Source organism: Cibotium barometz, chromosome 35, assembly GCF_041138505.1.
Source record: "Cibotium barometz isolate CiBa-2024 chromosome 35, ASM4113850v1, whole genome shotgun sequence".
In the NCBI taxonomy this organism is placed as follows: Eukaryota; Viridiplantae; Streptophyta; class Polypodiopsida; order Cyatheales; family Cibotiaceae; genus Cibotium; species Cibotium barometz.
The window spans coordinates 8967918-8991078 of NC_141080.1; the positions used below are offsets into that span (position 1 = coordinate 8967918).

The 23161-nt window shown below is 44.3% G+C and overlaps 1 protein-coding gene across 2 annotated transcripts in view; it reads left to right on the forward strand.

Annotated features, from left to right (window-relative positions):
* The first annotated feature begins 4190 nt into the window (after window positions 1–4190).
* LOC147618117 (serine/threonine protein phosphatase 2A 55 kDa regulatory subunit B beta isoform-like) overlaps window positions 4191–23161 on the forward strand; it is a 40265-nt gene continuing 21294 nt past the window's right edge. The window contains exon 1 of one of the 2 annotated variants that reach the window (XM_086775359.1): window positions 4191–5117. In XM_086775359.1, coding sequence (XP_086631485.1) covers window positions 5018–5117 — 100 coding nt within the window. In that variant the 5' untranslated portion in view covers window positions 4191–5017. The remainder of the gene's footprint in view (window positions 5118–23161) is intronic. The other variant, XM_086775358.1, reaches the window with a different exon arrangement.

Genomic DNA, 23161 nt, shown 5'->3' on the forward strand with positions numbered 1-23161 from the left:
TTAGAGGCACCTGAATCCACATACCATATATCTTTAGATCCTCACACATCTCCTGTTGTGGAATTGAGCATGTGCTACATCACAAACAACTGGTCACTTATGTCATCACCACCCTATTTACTAGATGATACATAGTTGCCTTGCTGCAACTTTACACTTTTAATATCATTCTTCTTTTTAAAGCGTGCTTTACCATGTGCCCTAGTTTGCCACAATAATACCACTCTATGCTATTTTCACTCTAATTTCTTTGCCAAACCACCTCAACTCCTCTGGCTCCCCTTGCATCTAGATTGGGACCTCTTCCACCTATGTATGATTGTTGTTGTTGTTGCGAATCATTGGACTGTTGTTGTCCATAATTTTGGTTTCCATGTTAACCACCACCTTGGCCTCGACCACGACCTCTACCTCTACCTCTACCCCTACCTGAATTGGAGTAAAAGACCTGTTTTGATGTGTTTTTGCTTTGTGAAGAAGAGTCCTCACACTAAGAGACTTTTCTTATATAAGATCAGCATAGACACTAATTCTCGAAAGTTGGGAACATTCTGTTTGCCTGCAGTGGAGGTCTTGAATAGCTTGTACTCTTTACCAAGTCCATTTAGACAGACACTCACTAAATTATCATCTTCCACTAATCCATTAATAGACCCAAGGAATTCAACAATGCCCTTGATATTTAAAGCATACTTATTAATAGACATGCTTTTCTTCCCCACTACAATATGTAGCTCTTGTTTTAGTTACAGTTTCCTTGCCTTTGTATTGGTCTGAAACATCCACACTAGGTTTTGCCATGCAACTATTGGAGTGCCAAATTGGCATCCTCTATGTGTCCTAAAAAGCCAATATATGACTTTCCTTGCACCATGGTTCTAGTCCTTGAATGCATTTATATATGTTGAAGTGGCATTCTCTTCAGACAACTTTAGAGGCTTCTCATTGTCTACTTCAATATAGTCCCAAAATCCTTTACCCATTAGGAATTTGGTCCTTTTGAACTTCCAAGCATGGAAGTTTTTCTAGTCTAACTACTCAATGATAAGCTACCCAGGGGGTGTCGTACCTAAACAAGAAGGGGAAGAGATGATGATGCTCTTACCCGTGTACCGCTTCCTTGCTTGCTTTATTCTTGCCTCTTGCTTGCCTCCTTAGCTCTCACACAAATTGGAGTTCTAATAACATAAAGAGAATGCGAGAGAGAGGGAGAGCTTGAGTTTCTTATAAAGCAAAAACACACACAAGAGAGAGCAAGACATAAGAGAGAGATGGATGGCTGAATTATCTTCTCTATCTTCTTCTCTTCTCTACAACCATATAAATAAAAGATAAGAGTACATGCTATAAGGAAAAGTACTATCCTACAATAACATATAATGGTCAATCCCTAATGTGAACTCGACTGTATGAGTTGGCGATGGCATAAGTGCGAAAGCTATCACCTAGGCGGGTCATCAATCTCCGCAGCACTAGTTGAGCTCGATATCTCAACACTTCTCTCAAGGAGCGAAGCCAATGCACGATTGATCTTAGTCACATGCACCAAAAGGAAAGACTCTAGTAGTAGGACATATAAAAACTCCAAAAGGAGGAGCTCCAAAAATCCATGGGATCTTGAAAACACATGGCCTTATACCATACCTATAAATAAAGGGCTAGCTTGTGTACCAGATATACCTTTTTGTGTTATCATACTATCATCATGCTATTGTAGTGAGTCGAGACCGTGAATTGCAAAGTTGTTGATAAGAAATTTAGCATTGTAACATGATCTTTTTACAATCAAATCATTCAAACAATATGGATACCTTAACACATATTTGTCTATCTTATTTCATATTCATATGTAGGAAGGTTTTGTGTATCGTTGAATTATCTTATGTAATCGCATAGCAAGCATGTGATCATTATGCTGATAGCGTGAGTGTAGAGTCTAGGGTACTAACTCTAGAGGGTAGCAAAAAGCTTCATGTTGTTGCCGATCCTAAACCCTAAGTCCCTTTTACTCGCGGTAATGAATAACACGAAGGTGGATGTGAACCACCTTGACTAATCGAGGCTAAATAGTAGTAATACTTAGCCTAAGTCCGAGCCATGTGAAGTTCGTTCATGCCTAAAAAATTAAACCATTCCATACCCTTGTCTAGCTATGATACAAGAACCCTAGGCCCCTTTTACTTGGCAATGAATAACATAAAGGTGGACGTGAACTACCTTGACTAATCGAGGCTAAGTAGTAGTACTACTTAGCCTAAGGCCAAGTCATGTGAGGTTCCATTGGAAGTTCCTTGAACCACACAAGGTTGAAAGAAATCACGGTGTTCCACCCAGAAGTTCCTTAAACTTCATGAGGTTGGAAGAATTCACGATTACCAGAAGCCCTTCGTTCATCCCTAAAAACTTAAACCATCCCATACCTTTGTCTGACTAGGGTTTTAAGATCTCCCTCTCCTTCTTTATCCTTACATACCTTGTGATCCCCTTGGAAAATTATTAAGCTTTAGAATCTATCATCAATCTATATTGGAATCAATCCACAAGAACCCATTGAAGAATCCTTGACTATGGATATTAGCCTAGCCTCTCATTCTCTTATAGACAAAAGCTTCCTAATTCATGTTTCTTCTGTAGCATGAAACACTTTCTTAAAGATTGTCATAGAAAAATGCCATTGCAAATAATAATAAAAGTCAATAACCCCTTACCCTCGTAAGTTATCATAACTTGTGCATTAACACAAATAGTAAGACGTTCATAGAGAACACAAATTTAACAAGATATAGATTTATGATAATTTTAAATTATTGTTACAATTGATATTACAACTGATGGCACCTATATTCCACCCATGCACGCTTGTGAGAGAGCTTAGATGGTGATTTGGAAAGACATTAAGATAGAGGACTATAGCAATGTGAAGGAAGGGTGCACATAGCACATAGCACTCGAGGTAAACCTCAAAATTGATAGGGCAGTGGAGATATTGGATGATGATTTGGAAAGAAATTAAGATAGAGGACTATAGCAATGTGAAGGAAGGGTGCACAAAGCACTCGAGGTAAACCTCAAAATTGATAGGGCAATGCAGATAGACCTCAAAATTGATAATTTGGATAAGATGGAAGATACCAAACCCATCTATATAAAGTACTAATGGGAGTCATATGTTACGTTGGCCTATGTTGCCACCCTACGTTTAGTACGATTTGCACCAACTGACCACATCACATGACTAGGGTAATAATAGACTAAACCTAGTAGTTTCACCAAAAAATAATGTATAATAGATCATGTGCATACATAGAATACCATTTTAAAAGAAGTTCTATTTACAAGAGTTATATAAGGTGTCCTATTTATTAACTACTAGTGTGTTCAACTTGAAGTAGGCATGTGAAATATTCATATGAAAAACATGTATATGTAGAAGAAATGATACGTATATTTCTAAAAATCATGAAACCTATTTTTTAACTACCCTTTAAATGTCTTTAAATGTAAGGGATATGGAGGTTTTCTTAGAGTGAGGCCCTCTAGGACTAAGCAAGAGACATATGGTACTATCACACAATCTAGATCCATTTGAGGTCAGTATATGTTGATTTGGGTCTCACAACCTGACGATGATATGTCCTAGGAAGATCTCCTTCTACCCTTAATGTAGTTCGATATGGGTATATTATTGTGCACTTACATGTAGCCTATTTGACATAATGCCAAACCTACCTAAGCCATTTCTTAAGCATTTGGCCACATATGGCCTCACCCGATGTACAAATAGAGCTTTATTGTGTGCATTTGTTTTTTGTAGTTGAAAGAGAGAACAATGATCAATACGGTAAGAACATGGCCAGATGCGTACGACGGGGTGAAAAAGCTGAGATACTTTAAGGAAAAATGAGGACGCTACATTCAAATGTGTGTGTGTGTGTGTGTGAGAGAGAGAGAGAGAGAGAGAGAGAGAGAGAGAGAATATCCATTGACGACACTGAAATGAAAGGTCTCTTGATTCGATGGATGATGCCTGTTGATCAAGTGGTTTTGGGTTGCAAAAATTTTGGACGAGAGCTTTTCCATCACAAAATACTATCCATTTACCTTCTTTAAGTGCTACTTGAACTTTAGAAAGGTTGGTGCTTTTTGGCTTCAACTAGGAGAACAAGGGTTTGTGTTTGGAGAGAAAGGGGGTGTGTGTGTGTGGAGGGTTGGGTTGTTTTAAGTTAAAAGATTCTCTTGGGCCAGTGTGAAACCCCACCCAATTTTTGGTTGATTGCATCTGCATCATCGTCATCATCATCAGGGAGGAAAAGCACACACAGCATGTCAGCACCTCAAATCAATCAACAGAAGAAGAGCCAGCTAAAATACTTCATTGTGCTAGCTTCATAACACCTGCTGTGTCTGTCCTTCTTTAACATCTGCTTTCTGCCTCTCATCATATTTTCTGCTCTATCTTTCACCTTTTCCCTTCTTTCAGAAAAAGCAGGGTTTTTCTTCACCCCCCCATCTCAGATTTTCCTCCTTTTTGATCCGCCACTCGTCTCTACCAAATTAGGGTTTCTCATTTGACCCACTGCCCTGGATTAGGGTTTGGATCAGGGTTTTATGAGTGGATTGCCTGCTGGATTTGGGTTTTTCAGGAAACCTCATTGAATTTTCTGTACCTTCATTCCTCTACACGAGTCGTTTGTTCTGGTCCTGTGCTGGATTAGGGTTTCTAAAGTGACCTTTCCTTTGCTGGATCAGTGTGACCTAACGTGTATACTTATTTGTCTCTGTCGGATTAGGGTTTTCCCAGTCTACTTCCAGTTTGGGCCTCGCTTTCAGCGTTTTGCTCAACTCAAAGATGGTTTTGTTGCTGTTCTCCATTTCATCACCGATATCTTCTTTTGCAAAGACCTTGTGAGATGGACGATGCAGCTTTCAGATGAAAAGCAGACGCAGGGCTTCAGAAGCACTCTTCGGGGTTGAAGACGAGATCGCCATTGGAGCTCGGGGTTAGAAGGAGGTAGGGATGATCCCTTCAGATAAAGCGGGAGGTGTGCCGTCCGCTTTGGAATGGAAATTCTCGCAAGTGTTTGGAGAACGCGCAGCAGGAGAGGAGATTCAAGAAGGTATATATCGAGCTCAACCATTCTTGCCTATGCAGAAACCTGATTGAAAAGCAATCTTAACGAAAAGCAATCTTAACCTGTGACCTTTAGGCTTCAAGAAGGTATTTTTTTCAACTGGAAAGTTGGCAATGGTCTGCAAGTTAATGGTTATGTCCGGTTACTTTGGATAAATTGTGATAGAAAGATAGAGCATACATGGACTCTACATTTAGAGCCATGTCATGATGGGGTCTACAGAAAGAAAATTCAGATTTGGTAGTCATCATTTTGTATGTAGATGACATGCTGTTTACAGGTACTAATGAGGAGAAAATTACAGCATTCAAGGCATCTTCATTTGAGATGTCAGATTTGGGGCCTTTGCACTATTAATTTGGCATACAGATTATAAAGCAAGATGATGGCATCTTTATGTTGCGGTCAAAGTACATAAGAGGACTGCTCAAGAGGTTTAATTTGGAAGATTGTAAGCCTATTTCTACCCCGGTAGAACTTGGTTCTAGGCTTAGCACTTATGATTCAGATGAGCCTTTTGATGCCACGGTTTACAATCAGATGTTGGGTGCCTTATTTACTTGTGCGACCCATACATTCAGTTTGGGGTGTCGTTGCTAAGCAAGTTTATACACAGCCCAAGGACAACATTAGTAGGTTGTAAAGCACATTTTCAGGTACCTCCAGGGTACTCAGTTCCTTGGATTATTCTATGGCGGGGGTGATTTTTAGTTGCATGCTTACAGTGATTTTGATTGGTCTTGTGATTATGACATCAGTTCAAAAGTGGAAACTGCTTTTAACCTGGGAGTTCATACATTTCATGGTTGAGTAAAAAGCAACCAAGTGTGGTTACATCGTCTTGTTAAACCGAGTACGAGGTAGATTTTGTATGATTGAGGAGATTGACGGAAGATCTTTGTGTGAGTCAGCATATGCTCACACCTATTTTCATTGACAATTAGGGTGCTATGATTGTGGCACATAACCCAATATTACATGCTAGAACCATAGTTTGAAGCTTTCCACAAAGCTTTGGGCTTACTTCCATTTGGAGAGTGATCTTTCACTTTGTACAAGATCACGTTGAGTAGCGATAAATGTTTTAGAAGTTGTTAGGAGGTTAGAAATAAGTGCTAGGGGCACATTTAGAGTTAGTATTTTTATATGGTGTGGTGACCTTAGGAGTAAGTGTGACGCATGGTACTATGAGGTTGGATCTCTCATTATATTTCTACAAATGGTGTATACTTGTTTTCTTATCAAATACTGGAAGTTTGTGTGCTACACCCTCTCTGCACTTGACTAACTTGACTATGCTTTCTAATCTTCATTGCTTGTCCTAAATTCAACCCTAAACCTAACAAGCTCAGGCCATCCAAGCTGCTTTTCTAGCTCTAAGTCATTTCTCGACATTGATTCCATAAATACGTGTCAGCTTTAGCAAAAAAGTCAGCTGAAAAAGGGAGCCCCACCATGGATAACTTATGGTTAGCTTCAAATGAAGGAAAAGCATAGAAAAAAGTAGGTTCACTACTTGGCACTACAGATAAGTGGATTGTCCTAAGGATTGGTTTTGAACTTTTCACTATCTATATTTTGTCTTGCTTACCAAAAACCTAACTTTCTATTTGGCCTCGCTTATTGAAAAAAAGCAATTAGCTTTTAATTTTGGCCTTGCTTACTAGAAAAAAGCACACAGCTTTCTATCGCAATGCTTTGTTTTAATTAAACAGTCGGATTCCCCTTGTCCGTACCAGTTCTGAGACGGCTGTTCACCGCCTAGGGAGGGCCGCCCCGCGAGGGGCGACGTTCTGCGCCCGTCGCCCGGTGGACACGCGGAGGCCCGCCCTCGCCGCTGGGGCAGCTCGGGCAGACCCTCGACAGCCTCCGGGGTCAGATCGCAGACCCCTAGACCCAGCCCTCAGAGCCAATCCTTTTCCCGAAGTTACGGATCCGTTTTGCCGACTTCCCTTACCTACATTGTTCTATCGACCAGAGGCTGTTCACCTTGGAGACCTGATGCGGTTATGAGTACGACCGGGCAACCCTTGCTTACCAAAAGAAGCACACCTTTCTCTTTTCGCCTTGCTTACCCTAAAAAGCACACAACCTTTGAGCTTGTTGCCTTCTGTAACCTCAAGGCCTTAATTGGAATCTAGTGCAATAGAGAGGAGAGTTGGGAGAGGAAAATCTATAGTGTAGGTTAGCTATTAAAACAACAAACCCTCGTGTGAGTGTGGTCCAAGGCTCTCCCATATGCCATTTCTATTACTTGAATAGCGGGTGGTTAGAGAGACATACCAAAAAAAGGCTTGCTTTTTTTCTTTTTAGCTATATCCACTTACTTCTTTTTGGGCACCCATGGCTAGCCCTCAAGAGCACGCTTTTTCCCTTATTAAAAACCCAACATAGCAATAATAGCACACATGCCTTTTTAAAATCCCTTAAAATAGGAAAAGCCCATGTGCGCTCATTTCCTCTCCTTGGCTTTTGTGGTTGTCCTCCACAATGTCCATAGGCTGTGCACATGCATGAGGAGACCAAGCTACACACCCACCTGTGCTCTAGACAATTAGTATGGCTGTCTCCATTTTGGATTATTCCTTGATTACCTTTGTATTAACCAGTATTATCCATGGGTGTGACACTCGACTCAAGCGGTACGATCTTGGAGTCTATGTGAGTTATCTCAAGTGGTACTATTCCTGGAGCTTGGACTAGGCATGACAGATCAAGTGGTATGATCCTTGGATTTATGTGAAGTAGAGGATAAAATGGTACGGTTCTTGAGTCCTCAAAATCAAGTGGTACAATTCTCGGATCCTTGGATGAAGTGGGACGATTCCTTGACCTTATGGTCAAGTGGTTTGATTCTCGGACGAATGTTAAGATGTGCTCGTGGATATACAAGCATTGAGAATGGGAGATTTCTTGCGTGTGTTTGCATTGGCATAAGTGGCCAGTGACGCTCGGTCACCTTAGATGCAACGTCTGCTAACTTGCTGTATCCAGTTCATTGCCTTTTACCTTGGCACAATTACCCTTGTGATCGTGTGAAGTTTTATTGTGAGTATCACAATAAGTATGTAACTATTTGGCCCCTCCTAGCTCTATTTCACATGATGGAACACATGCTTGGACACATGGAGAGGTTGATGAAAGCATGGGAACAGGAATCATGAAGTTGGCTCAAGAAAAAGCACTAGTCTTAGTCAAAAAACAGGAAAAAGCAAAATAGTCAAATTGGGTTGACCGCAAGCCAAGGACACTATTGGAAAGAGGAGACTGAGTTGGATCAAAAAGCTAGAAGTGGCTTTTTCAAAAAGTAGCTCTAGGGCCAAAAAGCAAGGTCCTGAAGCTAAAAAGGCAATAAATCAAGAACTTTGGCTAAAGATGAGTAATATTTTATTATTATTAAAATATAAGAACAAAAAGACAAGCAAAGCTTGGTTAGAGCTTTTTGGCAAAAAGCAAAAACTCTTCCCAAGTATAAAAAGACACTTCGAGTCTCTCTCTTGGCATCAAGTGCATAAAGTTGTGGAGATCATCATCTTCATCATCTACCTCCCCTCTGACTTCACCTCCTTGCGCCACCTCCGCCGTGCTCAGCCTGGCTGCCGCCACCCTACGCAATGCTCGTCTCGCTGCATGTGCCCGTCGCCGCCTGAGCAGCGCCGCCCATTTCCTCCAGATCCTCAACAAGGGGAATTGGCTATTAGACTCGTATATATGCTAGCACTTACAACGTATTTTTCCAAATCCTCAGCAGGTGGATTTGCAATCAAGCCCTCGTATCTGCCACTTTGGTGTTTGCTCTTGTGAGGAGTTTCTTGAGGATTTTCCTATAGCTTGGATTTGGATTTGGACTTGGACTTGGACTTGGATTTTGAATCTGGTACTAGCTTGGTGAGAGATTCTTGTGGGTCATCCCCGTGGTGAGCTCGGCATTAGAGATCTTGTGCCTTGACATCGACCTCAACTTGGATAACCTACATTAGCATATCTGTTTGTTTTGTATTCATTGATTGTATGATCTTGGCCAGCGTGTGCGTGGATTGTTCCTGAATAAATTCTTGAAAGGGGGCGGGGCTTGTTTCCCGCTTAGTGTGGTGTACTGTGCAAGATTCCTATTCCTTTCTCTCTCCCCTCTTTCTCTATCTCTATCTCCTAGATACGTGGTTGAGTCTATCATGGAATGCTCCGCTAGGCTTACAGTGGTATCAGAGTAGGATTTCTCTTGAAGAAACTTTCTTAAGGTGACAGAACCATGGCAAGAGTAGAGGGATACCAAGGGCGTAATGAAGGGAACAATTATGAGGCCAACCCAGGACTTCAAAATGGGAACCAAGACCAAGAGTCCTTTGCATGAGATAACAGCTATGACATCGGTAGAGTACAACAACAGATTAGACAGTTTCTCCAAGATGAAGAATTCCTAGCTTGGAGAGCCAAGAAGGAACAGGACCAAAGAAGAGCTTGGATGTTGGAAGATTTCATCAAGGATTGAGCCATCGAAGCAGAAGGAGTTGACGCTACTAAAGCCTATCTTTGGACCAAAGTAGTCACCATTGTAGAAGGATCTAGAGATACTCGGTCTATTTCTCATGGAGGAAACATGGAGGCTATTCCTTTCCCTTACTTTGCCTTCCTTTCTCAGATGCAAGTAAGGGAAAGGAAGGCAAAGGAGCTTACATCAATCGGCAAGATGACTTCAAGCAGGGAGAGAAGAGCGTCGAGTTTGATGCTTTACTCAAAAAGCTGTATCCTTTGTCAAGCAATTTGATGCCGACTTTGAAGGAGACAACTACTCCGAAAAGTCAAAGCTTCACATGGTTCGCATGCATTTGAAGGATGCCGCCTTGAATTGGTGGCTGAAAGTAGTACAGGAAGGGACTGAGCCGAAGACATGGATTGACTTCAAGACTATGTTCAACAAGAAGTTCCTACCCGCAAACTTTGAAGCAGACGTGTAGGAGGAGTGGGTGTGTGAAAATGTACCTAAACCATGCAGCCCAAAAAGGGCCGACTTCTTTGCTGGGCACTTTAATTCTCATATATAAATGAGACCCTTCGCTTGTCCTCGGCTCACCAATTGATGTGCAGGTGCATCTGCGTTTTCTCATCATCGCAGCGTTCCATCTGCTCATGTGTTGGTCGCCTCACATCAGCGCTCCAACACTTGTGTACAGGTCGCCTCACGTCTGTATTACCACTGCTTGCTGGTCAGCACACAAGTCGACGCCTACGTCAGCTTCTATTGCATCGCTTACAGCCAGGTCATGCGCTGATTTGACTGCAACTTGATGCCGCCTACAGCCAGTCTCAACAGCAGCGTTAACTGCTATTGGTCTGGGTGCCTACATCAGCTTTTCTGCATCGCTTTCTTTAGGTTGACTTCGTCACCTTCATCAGGTTACCAGCAGCGTTAACTTCACCTACTACATCGCCTACACCAAGTTCACTTTGTCGTCTACATCGAGTGATCTCCGACGTGTGCTTCAGGCTTATATCGGCGCTTACATCAGGGTTACTCCAGCTTTGTTAACCTCGTTTTATGGGACAGCAGTTCTTTCTGCTTATCCGGAGTCTCACATAGAGCTCCTGTACTGGACTTCATCTTTTATATCAAGGGACGGTAACGGGGGACGGTAACGGGGGACGGGGACGGGGACGGGACGGGGGACAGCCATATGTAGGGAATGGGGACGGGGGTAGGAAGGGCACTTAAAAATTACTTTGTCAGTACCACCCACTCGCCTATACGGGCAAAGCTTGCATGTCCATGGTTGTGCACCACCTCCATGAGGGGATGGGGTGTGATTGACCTCATCCCACCATGTCCATCCCGTCGTCCTACGGGTAGTTGGAACTTGAAGAGCCACTGCCACGAGGAGGATGCCATGGATGATGGATGCCTCCTTGTCACTTGATAGCTTGAGAGAGAGAGAGAGAGAGAGAGAGAGTGAGTGAGGCTTGAGCCTTGAAAGTTGAGGGAGAACTTGAGTGTGAGGATGGGTGGGTGTGTGTGTGTGTGTGTGTGAAGCTTGAGAGAGTGTGTGTGAGGGAGAGTGTCTTGAGAGGCTACAGCTTGCTTGTGTGAGCTTGAAACTTGAGACCTTGGCCCTTGAGGCTTGCCGCTTGAGGGAGAGAGAGTGTGTGTGTGTGTGTGAAGCTAAAGCTTGAAGTGTGAGAGGGAGTGTGTGTGTGTGTCTTCTTATAGGGAGGGAGGCAAGAGAGAGGCCAAGGCCCAAAGCCTCAAAGGCTCAAGGCCTATGGGCCAAGGCTAAAGGTCCATGAAAAGCCCCTCCCAAACGGCCAAAAAAAAGGTAAAAAATGTGACCATTGCCCAAACAGTAACCTGCAGGCGTTCCCATGCAGCCGTCCCCCACAATTGTCCCCTCTTGGATCCGTCCCCGGAACGCCGTCCCTTGTGAGGGACGCCCAGCTGGGGACGTCCCCCCGTCCCCGTCCGTCCCCGTCCCACAGTGTTCCCGGCACTGCGTCCCCCCGTTCCAAGGGTCTGTCCCCTCCGTCCCCTGTGACTATGTTTTATATTGACAACACCATTGCATACTGTGTGTTTTACTCTGATCTTTCATATATTTGGTTCTTTGGTCTCTTTTGCCCTCACATGGTATCAGAGCTATCGTGAGCAAAGGGATCGAAGACCTAGAAAGAACACACCATGGATCGTCTACCCTCGATTCCGGAGGATCAGCTTTTCATACCAGATACTGACTCCCCTTATTCCGATATAGATCACACAGAGGATGGAACTCCTTATTCACTGGAGAGCCCTGTTCGAGGTCTTTCATTGGGAGACGACCAGCCTACTTTTACCCACTCACCCTCTTCACCCTTGGCGTATGGTTTTTCTTCTCCAAGCTTATCAGCCGTCACTTCTAGAGGAGGATACATGCCCACAGCCAGTGTGCCAGTATTGGACCCAGGTATTCAGCCTCAACTGGAGAGCTCTGCTTCTCACTCTAGCCGACAAACTGGACTTCGGTATGGGGCTCTTTCTCAGGAAGGACACGTACCTCCTCGATGGTTCAGAGATCCATCATCATCTCTGTCGGTGACCGCGTCAGGTTCGTATGTGCCTATTAGTACGTATGTTCCTAACTCTGCATGGGTATCTTCTTCTGTGGCATAGGTTCAACAAACGGTACCATCAACTGGAATTTTGTGAACCCTAATAGAGGAGGGTCTAGGAGTATAACTCATTCTCCGACTTCCGGTGTTCAAGGAGGTAACACTGTTTCTCCTCTGGTTCACTTTCTGTTCCAACTCCTAATGTGTTATGGAATACTGCCCAAATTCAAACTCAAAACCCTCCCTCCCAACCCATACCTCTTCCTACTAAGGTTGGCATGCAGTCATCACTGCCTGCACCTCTTTTGGGTCCTGCGTATGGTTTCCACGCATCCTAGTTAGCTTTTAACACGTTGCCCTCTGTCACTGTGGTCTCACCCAGCATTCCACGGTATCAAATACAAACCCATCTCTGGCACTGGTGTTTTTTTCCAATTATGTGCCCTATCCAGGGTTCGTACCTTAACCTAGTATTTCTCCTATGATGAGTACCCAAAACTTGATTCCCTCTTATGGAGCACCCTCGACAGGTCCTTCATCCATGCTTAGTCTTGGTGGGCTGTCGGATTTCTCTCCTCAACACTTACACTCTAGATATGGTCACTAGCCTTCCTGGACTCCCCCACCATCTTCCTTTCATGTTTCCATGTCCAGAAATGCTTTCACAGAAAAGACTCGTTTTAACGGGTCTAATTATACAACCTGGGCTAATCTTATGGAACAAGTTTTCACATCCCAAGGTTCCTGGAACCTCGTAAAGGGCCTTGACCCAAAACCCCACCCTTCTCTCGTACCTCCTGACGTCATTAGTCATTGGGAGGCTAGAAATGCCACTGCTATAGTGGAGCTCATGCAAGGCCTTCTGCCTGAGTTCCATTCTCAACTCCAGCAGTTCCCCTATGTGTCTGACAGATGGACACATCTCGCCGAGAGATATGTCGCACGTGATCGTACGCGTTGCATTGATCTTGAGCATCAAATTCAAATTTTCTCTATCAAAGAAGAAGATGACCTAACCGTCAAAGTTGTTGAATATCGACACCTTAACGCCGAGTTTGCCACCACTGGCTGTGCCAAGTCCCAGGAAGATCAGGTTATCACTCTTTTAAACAAGTTGCCTCCTAGCTTCTTCACTTTTGTCACACAGACCATTAGTTTAGAGCCTATGCCTAACCTATATGAGTGTGAATGCCAACTCTTGCGTTTTGCTAGGTTGCATGACCAATTTCATCCCAAGAAGTCCTCCTCTCCCTCCACTCAAGAGGGGGCCCTTGTGTCCAATACAACCTCTACTCAAAAAGATCAGCAAGGGAAAGGGAATAGCATCTTAGGAAATCAAGGCAAATCTTCTAGCAACCACACTGATTCCAAAAATCATGCCTCCACACCCATTCCCTACTGGCAAAATATTCCCAAAAAGAATAGATTTTGCACCTCTTGCCAAATACGTGGCCATGTTGATGATGAGTGTGTTTTTTAAAAACAAGGAAAATAGAGGCAATAACTCCAACCCTACTACCTCCACCCGCCAAAACAACCAAGGTGGCGGCAATGCCCCAAATTGGCGATTCAGAGGGGGTAGCAATCCAGCACCGACTCTACCAAGCTCCCCTCCACGGACCCAACAACAAGGAAATGGTTCTACTTGGCCACGTTCCTCCCATTGGCGAGCTTATAGTTAGGTTGCTCACGCCCCACCTTCCCAGTTAGTTTCTTTCACCACTCCTGAAGAGATGTCTGACTGGTCTTCCCTCACACCTCATCCTGGCTCCTCAGCCAACATTGCTCATGTCACTCTTAAGATTGATTCCCGCCACCACTCCACCAAAAGGAAGAAACGAAGGCCTAAACAAGGCCATCTGCAGGGAAAGGCCTCTGCCCTCATTCTGATTTGTCAATTACCTGATAATCCCTCCGTGCCCATTATTGAGGCCCATCCAACTCTTCCCTATGGTCATCCTCCTGTCACTTGGGTGGAATAGTGGCGCTACTCACCATATGGCACGTAATGCTGACATTTTCATTTCTCAGCGTCCCGTTAAGGGAGAAGTTCGATGTGGCAACAACACAATGATGCCCATAAAATCCATTGGCACTGTCTTATTTGACACCAGCACTGGCCCCAACTAGGCTACCTTGGACAATGTCTATCTTGTCCCTAATTTAGGTCTCAACCTTCTTTTTGTCTCCGAGCTCACCCAACTCGATTGTCGTGTTTACTTCAACAAATGAGTTGTTGAGGTAATTGATGAAACTACTGGTCTTGTTGTTGCCAAAGGACAAGCTCAGAAGGATGGTTTGTACCGACTGCCCACTTTTCTAACTGAGCCTTCTTCTGTTGACTCAGAGTTTCATGGGGTTCGGGCCTATGTTACCCAAGCTCCTTCCGACATTGAACGACTATGGCACTTTCGCCATGGTCATTTACCCTATTCCACTCTCTATGAGCTATCTCGAGACAAGTTAGTTGAAGGCATACCCAGCCTCAAACTGACAAAGGATGTCTGTCAGCCCTGTCAACTGGGTAAACAACATCGTACCCCATTCCCACAACACACTACTCATCGGGCCTCGGGAATCCTCTTGTTGATTCATTCTATACTACATGCTGACTGTTGATGATTATTTAAGGTACATGTGGGTATATTTCTTAAAGCATAAATCTGACGCTTTCCAATACTTTTCCACATGGGTTCGGGAATCCTCTTGTTGATTCATTCTATACTACATGCTGACTGTTGATGATTATTTAAGGTACATGTGGGTATATTTCTTAAAGCATAAATCTGACGCTTTCCAATACTTTTCCACATGGGTTCGGTTAGTTACCAATCAAATGGGCGTCTCCATTGGGACTGCTCGTAGTGACAATGGGGGTGAATTTATCTCCCATCAATTTTCTCAGTTCTTGCAAGATCATGGCATTCAATGCCAACTCACCTCCATCAACTCTCCCCCATAGAATGGAGTGGTCGAGTGCAAGAACTGAACGGTCATGGATATGGCACGCTCCATGCTTTTTGCAGCTGAGCTGCCTGAACGTGTCTGGTCAGAATCGGTCAACACTGCGGTGTATCTTCTGAACCGTTGCCCCACGGTTGCTGTTCCGCACAGGACCCCATTTGAGGCTTTCTTTGGCGAGAAGCCAACCGTTTCCCACTTTCGTGTTTTTGGATGTCGAGCATATACTCACACTCCGAATAATACAAGGGGCAAGCTTGAGCCAATGAGTGAGTTGCTCATTTTTGTGGGTTACTCTTCTGAATCAAAGGCTTACAAAGTTTTTGATCCAAAATGAAACAAAGTTTTTGTTCGTCAAGACATTGTCTTTGATGAGCGAGACTTACTTCGCCTTTCGCTGCCCATACCAACTGAACAAGAATCTCAGACTGTGCCAAATGAACCCCATCAGTTACCTATAAATCCTCCTCTTGAGGAGGCTTCCTCCTCTCGTCAACCACCCAGGGACCCTTTACCTCGCTGGTATCAGCTGTTAAAATATTGCATCTCTCTTAAGGCTGTCGTGGAGTCCTGTCAGCCTGTTTTCTACAGCCGACTGCTTCATGCACAAGTATATAAGAGTTGCTCTCTTTTATTCAATCATCTTTCATTGCCCTATTTGCTCGCTCTTGTACTCTGTAACCTCAAGCTAATAAAGCTCTTGTTCTTGCTTGCAATCTTTCGCTCTCTCATGTTTATTTGCTTCCGCTTGTGCACATTCTTTCATGGTAGGCTCTGGCTGTTGCACAATCTGCTTCTCTCCGTTTTCTGCTTGGCTTTATGCATAGAGTTTGCAAGCTTATAAAATCTCTATGCATAGGTTTCTTGAAAGCGGCAAAGACAAGTCACATGACACTGACACAGACTCGTCTAGTGACAACCCCAACTCTCCCAAGGCCTTACAGACTGGAGAGAACATGACTGGTGTCCTGTTCTGATCCTAAGGGCATCCCCCCGCGTGCTGTCTTCCAGAAACGGCTTGTGGGCGGGAGAGGGGGCTTTCAAAAGCTCTCTTATATTAAATCTGGAGCATGGGACTTGTGTGTCGGAGTTCCAAGTATGAAGACAGGCAAGTTCACTTGATGGTCCGGATGAGTTCCAGGGTCAACCAAGTTTCCTTCATGGTTCGGATGAGTTCCAGAACTATTGGTCAGCAGAGACTACGGACAGGATGTGTTCCATGTTCATTTGTTCGAGGATATTGGATGTGATGTGTTCACAGTTCTACTTTGAGTTTGGAGCCAAGCAGATTTTCTTTTGCTCTTTATAGTGGCATTATGTTTTCTGAAGACAACAAGCTGACATGTGCATTTTCCGAGGTGTACTTAGTAGTGGCCATGCTGAGGTGTCCATGGTCGCACCTTCGTCATCAGTTTTCTTTTGACTTTTTTGCACACTTCAAGATGCAGAGGGGGTGTTAAAATATTGCATCTCTCTTAATGCTGTCGCGGAGTCCTGTCAGCCTGTTTTCTACAGCCGACTGCTCCATGCACAAGTATATAAGAGTTGCTCTCTTTTATTCATTCAATCATCTTTCATTGCCCTATTTGCTGGCTCTTGTACTCTGTAACCTCAAGCTAATAAAGCTCTTGTTCTTGCTTGCAATCTCTCTCTCTCATGTTTATTTGCTTCCGCTTGTGCACATTCTTTCATCAACAAACCATCCGTGATTGTGGTATACTTTCCTTTGATATCCCTTTGGAGGTCCTTGTCGATCCACCAGACTTGCCTCTCGTGCCTCATTTGCCTCTGTTTTTTCTGCAGTCTATGTGGCACATGATGAGCCAACTTCGTGGAAAGATGCTATTAAAATTCCATCCTGGAAATAGGCAATGGAACTCGAACTTGAAAGCATTCATTGTAATGGCACGTGGTCCCTTGTGGATCGCCCTCGTCATAAGAAGGTCATTGGAACCAAATGGATTTTCGGCACCAAATTTAAAGCCGATGGTACCCTGGACAAATACAAAGCCCGGCTTGTTGTGCAAGGCTTTCGCCAAAAAGAAGGCATTGATTTCGAGACGAGACTTTTGCTCCCACAATCCATCTTTTACTCAATCTGGCTGCCCACCATAAATGGCCAATCTACCAGATGGATGTTAAGAGTGCTTTTTTAAATGGCATTCTTCAAGAGGAGGTCTATGTTGACCAACCTCCGGGATTACCTCTCTCTAGTCTTGAGGATAAAGTTTTTCGCCTACATAAAGCTCTTTATGGGCTTAAACAAGCACCCCGGGCGTGGTATCATCGCATCGACAAATTTTTTCACAGCCAAGGTTTTCACCCATCACACTATGACCCCAATCTCTATATTGGTTTGCTACCTTGTTTTGTATGTCTATGACCTAATAATTTCAGGTTTCCATCAAGACAAAATGATTGATATCATGGCACTGCTTAGACAAACTTTTGAGATGACTGATCTCGGCCTTCTCTCATATTTTCTTGGCATGGAGGTGATCCAACATCCTGATGGTATTTTCGTATCTCAACAGGAATACGGTCTCCAACTCATTACTTCCTATTTTCCTGATGGTGCTATCCCTGTGGCCACTCCATTGGATCCCATCGTTAAAGTATCAAAGGAAATGGACTCACCTCCACATGAAGAGCGAGCCTATCGACAAGTGGTTGGGAAACTTATTTGGCTCACAAATTCTCGTCCTGATATCTCCTATTGTACCTCCATTTTAAGCCAGTATTTCAATGCTCCAAAGGAGCCACATTGGAGTTCAGCAATGAGGGTTGTTCGCTATCTAGCAGGTACCTATCACTACAGTCGCGGGATCTCCTTGCACGGTTACATGGACTCCGACTGGGTTGGTGACCTCGATTCTTGACGTTCTCATGGTGGTTATTTGTTCTCCCTCGGATCTGCCCCTCTCTCTTGGTCTAGCAAAAAGTAGGATACTGTTGCAGGTTCTTCAGCAGAGGCCGAATACCGGGCCCTCTATGATGCCACCATTGAGGTTATGTATCTTCGTCAACTTCTTTCCAACATGCGCGTCTCCATCGACACCGCCTCTACCATCTTCGTTGACAGTCAGAGTGCGATCGCTCTTGCTGGCAACCCTATTTTTTCTAATCGTACCAAGCATGTGGGTGTTCATTTTCACTTTAACAGGGAACAGGTTGAGCTTGGTACCATCCGACTCCAGTACATTTCTACGGCGGACAACCAAGCAGACATCCTAATGAAGTCCGTCAACCGCCCCATTCTTGAGCGTCTTCGCAATCGGATTGGCATCGGTCCACCACCATCACCCTCCGCTCATTGAGAGGGGGATCTGCCTCTCCCTTCATTTTTTTACCATTTTTGTATAGGGCACATGAGTCAGTGAAAACCCCATGAGGGCATGGCTCCTGTGAAAACCCACTGCATTGCATTTTTTTCATCATGCATTCCCTATGCACAGCATTCTGTTTTATGTGTTTGGGGCGCATGTATGAATGAAAACCCAAAAATGGGCATTCTTGCATGTGAAAACCTCTTGCATTGTGGCATTCATTCTAGTACATTTCAATCCCAGATGCCGTACCCTGGTCAAAGCACAGAAATCCTCATCTTCGACAACCATCTTTTTCCCCTCTTCTCTCATGATCCCTTTTTGGTCTGAGAGGGGGTGTGTGAAAATGTAACTAAACCATGCAGCCCAAAAAGGGCCAAGTTCTTTGTTTGGCCGACTTCTTTGCTGGGCACTTTAATTCTCATATATAAATGAGACCCTTCGCTTGTCCTCGGCTCACCAATTGATGTGTAGGTGCATCTGCGTTTTCTCATCATCGCAGCGTTCCATCTGCTCATGTGTTGGTCGCCTCACATCAGCGCTCCAACACTTGTGTACAGGTCGCCTCACGTCTGTATTACCACTGCTTGCTGGTCAGCACACAAGTCGACGCCTACGTCAGCTTCTATTGCATCGCTTACAGCCAGGTCATGCGCTGATTTGACTGCAACTTGATGCCGCCTACAGCCAGTCTCAACAGCAGCGTTAACTGCTATTGGTCTGGGTGCCTACATCAGCTTTTCTGCATCGCTTTCTTTAGGTTGACTTCGTCACCTTCATCAGGTTACCAGCAGCGTTAACTTCACCTACTACATCGCCTACACCAAGTTCACTTTGTCGTCTACATCGAGTGATCTCCGACGTGTGCTTCAGGCTTATATCGGCGCTTACATCAGGGTTACTCCAGCTTTGTTAACCTCGTTTTATGGGACAACAGTTCTTTCTGCTTATCCGGAGTCTCACATAGAGCTCCTGTACTGGACTTCATCTTTTATATTGACAACACCATTGCATATTGTGTGTTTTACTCTGATCTTTCATATATTTGGTTCTTTGGTCTCTTTTGCCCTCACAGTGGGATGAGGTAAAGCAGAAAGAAGTTTACTTCATATACTCCTATTCCACCACTAATGGAGATGCATAAGTTTGTGCAACCTAAGCTTATGCAAGCAATTTATATGGCTGGACCGAAAACGTTGGAAGAAGCCCAAGACAAAGCTTTACAAGCCGAGGCCTTGTACATGCCTTGGATGGATGGCAAGACAAAGAACGACAATCGGGATCCACCTCAAAAGAAGTTGTTTAAAGACCAATCTCCTTCAAGAGCTGAGTCTCGAGAGAAGAAGGATGGGAGTGGGGACAAACCTCCACTCTTTTGAAAAAGATTGTCCCTCAAATAACTTGAGGAATATGCCAAAGAAGGGAAGTGTTTCCAATGTGGAAAGAAGGGACACTTGGCTGCAAATTGTTCCAACCTACCAGAGCAAGAAGTTAAAGAGACTAGAAGATCATCAGATTGACATCCTGCCAGGGAGATTGTCAGGAGGAGATTACATTGGAGTAGTCTTGTATCATGAGGGCCATGTTGTGGCCTATGAAAGTCTTAGATGAGGATTTCAAGGATTGTATTGGAACAGATTATATAATGGAAAATTTGTGACTTCTCTTGTCATCAAGGATGATTCTTTTATGAAGTAAACCCGTTTAGGATTAAACAAAGGATTTGAGGCCAAAAGTGATGAAAGAAGGCCATTACAACTCAAGCTTTGGGAAGCAACTGGCCTAGCAGAGAACATACATTGAGTTATATGTTTGAGAATGTTTTTGTCATATGGTCAAGTTTTGATGGACAAAAGCTAGCAGGATTATTGCACCCATTGAATGCTCTATGGGAGAGTATTGCTATGGATTTTATCTTTGGATTGCCAAAGTTTGGAAATGGGAATGATGGCATAGGGACCATTTCAGGATACCAAGAAGATCAACAATGTACGTTATCAGTTGGACTATTCAGATCATTGGAGGACACACAATGCCTTCCTTGACAATTTATTGAAACCATGTACAAGGTTACCCCCACAGGAGCCTGTATTGGAGGATCCACCAAGGGTGGAAGAGCCAAAAGAAAAGGAAAGACAGGAGTTAGAAAATTTTTCTTGGGATTCGAGAATTATTCGCTATTGGATACGAAATACTTCAAAGACTATCCAGATATCCTTTGAGTTTATGAGAAAGTGGTTGGTTTAGATATATTTGTGTTAGAATTTGTGCATCTCTGTGTTTTGGGGCTTTACCATTTATCTGGTATTTTACTGGATTTTCTCCTATTTATTTGTCCAGGGCCAGTCGGCTAGCCCTAGAGGCAGTTGGTCAGGTCCCTATTGCACTATGTAAGGAGTTCCCCATTATTCACTCATTCATCCACTTCCCTTGCACATAGTTCAACACTCAGTTGTTGGCTATTGCCATTGTAACCCTTTACTGCTGTTATAAAAGGTGATCTTGTCCAACTCTCTCAATCTCCTTTGCACTCTCTCATATGTTGACTGCCTATGCTTCCGCTTGTGCTATCTCCTTCATGGTATCATACGCTTGGGTCCAAGCTGCTCCAAGCTATGCAAATCTGCCCGCCGTCACAACTTTGCCTTGCGTTTTCTGCCCTATCTCCTCCTGGCTGAAGATCAGCCCCAAACAGTGGCTGCGTTTTCACACACTGCTGTGTTTTCTGGTCCAGCCAGCCCTTCTTGCTGCCGGCCGGTTTGTTGGCTGCGTTTTCTCCTACAGAGGCAAGCCGGCATGGTTTTTTGGCTACGTTTTCTTCTACAGAGGCAAGTGTTGGAGTTTTGGCTGCAAATTCTGCTCCGGCATCAGATTTGGTGAGTTCTCTTGCATGTGGAGTTGCCAGACAAGTGGCCATACTTTTTCTTCCTCCTCCACGAGTCCTTGCCCTTCTAATAGGAGGTTCCCGGTGGTTTCTTGGACTGTTTTTCTGTTGTCCAGCCTCCTCCTCTCTCAGGCTTGAGAGGGGGCTGATTGTTCCTCGTGCCTCGCTTCGTTGGAAAGCACTTGAGAGAAGTGTTTGAGAGTTGAGATTTGTTCTTTGCTGTTGTGGATACCCTGGACGAACAAGGATGACAAGTTGAAAGGACCCAATTATGCTCATTGGAAGCTTCAGATGCGGATGTGGTTCATCCACAAGGGTTTGTGGGACATTGTTCAGGGCACTGAAAGGAAGCCCGAGCATCCTCAAAACTCTAGGCGGTGGACTCAGGATCAAGAGGATGAATTTGGTGCGGAATTACAAGATTGGGAGAATTGGGACTCGAAGGCGCATTCTGTCCTTGTGCGGACCATCACTGAGGAGGTCTCACTGGCAATGCAAACTCTCACCAGTGCTCATCAGGTATGGTCAAAATTGGAGGATCTCTTTGCATGAGATTCATTGATGAGGGCAGTTACCTTGTAGGGGTAGCTCTACAGCTTGTTATTTCCTGAAGGCAATTCAATGCAGTCTTTTCTCATGAAGGCCAAGGTTATCCATGACTAGTTACTGGCTATGGGTGCTGCTTTGTCGTCCTCTCAGTTGGCTGCTCTTATCATCACCAAGCTTCCTCCGGACTATGATGTGATTTCTCGATCTTTGCGGTGCCAGGTCACATCCACTCAATTGGATTTTGATGATCTTAGCTCCCTACTTTTGGAGGAGTCCATTCTCGTCTCACAGGGTAAATCGAAGGTGTTAGCAACAGTTCTGACCAGGCACTTTTCTCGTCTCACAGGGTAAATCGAAGGTGTTAGCAACAGTTCTGACCAGGCACTTTTCTCAGTTCATAAGAAAGCTCGGAGTCGTTGCTTTACTTGTAGAAAAAGAGGCCCTCTGTCGAAAGAGTGTTTGTCCAAGAAGAAGGACAAGACTTCATCTCAGAGAAAAGACACGACACAGGATAGTGAAAGAGTGTTTGTCCAAGAAGAAGGACAAGACTTCATCTCAGAGAAAAGACAAAGACACGACACAGGATAGTGATACAGATTCCACTACCACTTCTAGGGCTCCCAGGGCGCTTCCGGCTCAGGGGAACCCAGATGGTGTACTTCTCTAGTACACATGTAGTTTCCCCCCATGTGCTTCCAGCCAGAAGAGGCTTGTGGGGGGGAAATATTTATGGCTAGACTGTCTCTTACTGCTCCGTAAAACTGCTCCTGGGCTTGAAGTAGATCTCCTCGTGTCCGGATCTCCTCCCCAAACTGAGTCACTCCAACCGTGGAGTCGGACTCCATCCAACAATCCCCCTCCTGTGTACAAGAGTCCATGATCCTTCGCATGCCGCAGAAACCACAGGAAACGCAATCCTGCCTCCCAAAGAGTCATCCGCAACCATGAGCTCAACTGCCTCATCAGGAAGCTCCCGTCCAATCTGGTGTCCATCAACCAGATCAATGAACCATACAGCTTCTGAGTCACAGAGACATCACACTGCTCACAAGGATCAACACCTGTTACGATGCACAAACAAGTCCTGGAAACGTGATGAAACCTGTCAACCACCTGTTTTGAATCCGGAACCACAAAGCCTGGAGAATCCACCTCCTTCTGCAAGTAATCAATTGCTACCTGCCTGGCTTTCCGAAAGGTCCCCGTGGAAAGAACATCCTCATCTACTGGAG